Source organism: Arachis ipaensis, chromosome B03 (genome assembly GCF_000816755.2).
Source record: "Arachis ipaensis cultivar K30076 chromosome B03, Araip1.1, whole genome shotgun sequence".
Lineage (NCBI taxonomy): Eukaryota > Viridiplantae > Streptophyta > Magnoliopsida > Fabales > Fabaceae > Arachis > Arachis ipaensis.
The window spans coordinates 134,655,121-134,659,393 of record NC_029787.2 but is presented as its reverse complement, the minus strand read 5'-3'; the positions used below and the strand labels follow the sequence as shown (position 1 = coordinate 134,659,393).

Genomic DNA, 4,273 nt, shown 5'->3' with positions numbered 1-4,273 from the left:
TGATTTGGTCATAAACTTTTTAAAAATTTAATTGTCAAGAATATATTTGATACAAATAAAAAATTTTAAATATAAAATTGGAACAAAATAAAACTTAAAAGTGTTTTTAAAATTTTCAACAAATTTTAGAGATAAAAAATATATTTTTTTCTTAAAAATAAAATAACTAAAATCACATGCACCATACTATTTTAGAATAATGAAAATTTTACTTCAATAATTTAAATTTAGACCCTAATTTAATTAAAAATATATATAATAATTACACAAATGAACACCAAATCTATTTAGACCTTAAGCTTGTAACATGATTGAGAGGCTGACACGTGGCACTCTAAAATTCTTTCAATTCAGCCTTACATATATTAAGAGATAAAAGATGTGTGGATAAGAATCTCCAGTGTGTCACACACACTCCAATTGCTATTTACTTTTTCTACATTCATAACATTATTAAACTCTCTAACTGTCACAACTCTTCTCACAGGCTCCTCAACTGTTCTACGGAGGTACCCCTTCCTCTATTTCAACTTCTCTGCCTCCAAAACCATAACATCATCTTGCATTGACTATGTAGTATAAATTACCATTATAGTTATCTTTTGAATTTTGTTGATGTCTATTTTTTACCTTTAGTTTTGGATCCAAAATTTCACTTTGGATAGGTGATTCGAGCATGAAAGGTTTGAATTATCATTATCACTTAGGTTGACATGTTTAGAGTTTCTTGATCACTAATAGCTAACAAGAGAAACTCTTGGGACTAGCAATTTTTAGTAATTTTGACCATCATTTGGTCAGCACAAACACTAAATTGTCATTTTACTAATTCATTCGTGCAAATTCTGAAAAAATGTGGGTGCAAATTGTATTGATTCATGTGTGTAAAATTCTAATAAATATAGGTGCAAATTATATACTTTTTGTGTGCAAAACGTCTGTAAATATGGGTGCAAATTATTGCTGACTAAGTGCTTGCCAAAAGTGATAATATTTGCTGGCCATGTAGCATTGCTCTAACTAACAGTCATGCTGCTGAAAACTTTCAGGAGAAGCTGCCAAGGGTAGAATCATGGATAGCACCCAAAAGGGAGTCCTTATGAGCAATGAAGGTCTTAAAGATTTACCACTCATGGTATATTCTTCACTGCTCTACTTTATGGCAAATTCATTATGCTCTTACTCAGTTATATTTACTTGAGCCTGTGACAGTGACTGTGACTATGATTTCCCTAACTATTCCCATCATGCCGAGCATTTAGACGGCAATATTGATCTTCATTTCTGTGAAGTATAATAACAAAGAAGAAAAGGATATGAATGTAATTATGCATACAGAATCAGAATCAGGGTAGTTAATATTCTGTTTAGTTAGTTAGTGCTGTTAGTCTTGCTAGCCAAGGCAAAAGTAATGCTTGTATATATAAGTGTAGAGCATCATCTTCTTTCTTTCTTTCTTTCTTTTTCTTTCTTGCAACACACTCATCAGTGTTGCTTTCAATTTCCTCCATACAATAGTCTCAAATCACGAGTTATTCATTCTCGAATGATTATGTGATTAGAAACATCCATGTTTTATTTGCAAAGTTACCCTGAATATTAGTATATTACAGTTATACTTAGTAACTCATAAACAGGAACTGCAACAATACAAGAATAACCAAAGAAAGTTAAGCTCTGCTCGAGAAGAGGCCCATGATCAATCTCGCTGCCTTATCTGCACACGGGACAACAGTTGTCAAACAGTTTATTCAAGAACCAAACTGATGCATACTTTGATTGGAAGGGGGAAGCCACAGGAAGCTCAGTCCATCTTCAATAGTTTAACAGAACAAGGACATAGGCCAACTCTTATAACATACACAGCTCTTGTGGCTGCCCTCACCCGCCAGAAGCGTTTCAAATCCATTAATTCGCTTCTTTCTAAAGTTGTAGAGAATGGAATGAAGCCTGATTCAATACTTCTCAATGCTATGATCAATGCCTTTTCCGATTCTGGCAAGGTTGATGAAGCCTTGAAAATCTTTCAAAAGATGAAGGAGTATGGATGTAAACCTACAACTAGTACTTATAATACCCTCATTAAAGGATTTGGAGTTGCCGGAAGGCCTTCCGAATCTATGAAATTGCTAGAGATGATGGGCCAGGATGAAAATGTAAAAGCTAACGAGAGAACATATAATATTCTCATCCAAGCCTGGTGCACCAAGAAGAATCTTGAAGAGGCATGGAATGTTATGTACAAGATGGTAGCGTCGGGCCTGCAGCCTGATGTTGTCACCTTCAACACGTTCGCAAGGGCTTATGCTCAGAATGGTGAGACAGAAAAGGCAGAAAGATTGATATTGAAAATGAAGTACAATAGAGTGAGGCCTAATGAACGAACTTGTGGTATCATAATAAGTGGTTATTGTAAAGAAGGCAATATGACAGAGGCCTTAAGGTTTCTTTACAGAATGAAGGAGCTTGGAGTTCAACCGAATCTCGTCATTTTCAACTCTCTAATCAAAGGATATTTAGACATTACAGACACAAATGGGGTAGATGAGGTGAGTTCTCATTTCTGATGCTTTTTATGAGATGAACATTTTCCTTTTAAGCATTCCCCTCTATAATAAAAATTGAAAATTGGGCAGGCACTAACATTGATGGAAGAATTTGGGATAAAACCAGATGTGGTGACATTTAGTACCATCATGAATGGATGGAGCACAGCAGGTCTTATGAAAAACTGCGAGGAGATATTCGAAGACATGGTGAAGGCTGGGATAGAGCCTGATATTCATGCATACAGCATCCTTGCAAAAGGTTATGTGCGCGCCGGACAGCCACGAAAAGCCGAGGCTCTTCTGGCCTCCATGAGAAAATATGGTGTCCATCCAAATGTTGTGATCTTCACTACCATCATCAGTGGATGGTGTGCTGCAGGAAGAATGGACCGTGCTGTTAAACTCTATGACAGAATGCATGAAGCCGGAACTCCGGCAAACTTGAAAACTTATGAGACTTTAATATGGGGATATGGAGAAGCAAAACAACCTTGGAAAGCAGAAGAGTTACTTGTTACCATGGAAAGCAGGGGTGTTGCCCCAGAAACCCCCACTATGCAACTGGTTGCTGATGCTTGGCGCGCCATTGGTTTTTCCAAGGAAGCCAAGAGAATTCTAAATGCTTCAGAAGAGAATCTTGAAGTCAACAAGATACCGATTCAAAGCTTGGATAGGATTTATGATAAAGAGCAACTGAGTGATTCCCACTCTAATCCACTGCAGAATGGCAACAACATAAGAAGCAAAATGATAGTCAATGGTTCTGTGATTTCCCAGAAGGCTACCACTTGCATTGTTTTGGTTCGAACAAGTTCATATCGGCTTCAGCCACTTATTATAAGTAAGCATGAAACTCAAAACAACATTTATAGGCCCCTCCTTGATTGTTGCAAGGCAGTGCCAATACAATGTTAAGCCTGCTTCTGTGACAGTGCAACATGCTGATTAGTTCTGTCCAAGTAATTGTAAATAGATGAAAACTCAGGTGCAGTTAACTTTATGTAAAATTGATAGCTGAGAGCTGTTAGATGACAATTTAGTCAAATCTATCAACTGCACTTGAATTTCTACCTTGTAAATATCATCCGTGGAGTACGGAAAAAGAAAGTCACACTTGCAGTTTTTACAAGATGCTGGTGTAAGGTATTCATGTTCAGTTGCCAAAGATGCATGATGACTGAAATCATTCATTTACATTGCTATGTAGGGAAGTTCGTCTTCTATAAAATACTAGTAAAGAAAGCTCAGAAAACACATTATTCAGAACAGATCACTATCAATCTTGCGTGCCATGGCTTGCACTTTTTGGTTTCAAACTTATTCGTGCATACAATCCACTTTATATTTATTTAGTTATAAATCTTCAATCGATTATTTTAGTTATTTATTTATTTCAATATTTTTTAACTTTAGCTTTCGATAAAATGAAAGATGTTGAATTTAGTTCACAAATACATAACATAATTCACCACTGATGAGATTTCACAAGAAAATAAATAATTCGCCTACTCCTCATGGATAAGATAAAATTGTATTTGAGAGAGAGAATTAGATTTAGATGTAGAGGTTTATCCGAATCTTAATTAAAAATTGCCAATATTATAAAGCATTACTCACTAAACAACAATTAGAAACGGTTTGGTGTGTGGTGCCCTATGATTTAGATACACTTAATTATGACAAACAAAAATGCCATGAGTATATTAAAAGTTAGTTGATAAATT

General features: G+C 35.5%; 1 protein-coding gene across 2 annotated transcripts; it reads left to right on the top strand.

Moving 5' to 3' along the window:
* On the top strand, positions 403-3,817 carry LOC107631963 (pentatricopeptide repeat-containing protein At5g21222). 2 transcript variants are annotated; one of them, XM_016335568.2, is made up of 4 exons: positions 403-509; positions 1,050-1,135; positions 1,638-2,549; positions 2,637-3,817. In XM_016335568.2, exons 2-4 carry the CDS (start codon positions 1,073-1,075, stop codon positions 3,462-3,464), a joined length of 1,803 nt encoding a protein of 600 aa, XP_016191054.1. In that variant the 5' UTR covers positions 403-509; positions 1,050-1,072; the 3' UTR covers positions 3,465-3,817. The 2 variants fall into 2 exon arrangements, with proteins under 2 accessions (XP_016191054.1, XP_020975692.1); XM_021120033.1 differs by lacking the exon at positions 403-509 and adding an exon at positions 529-683.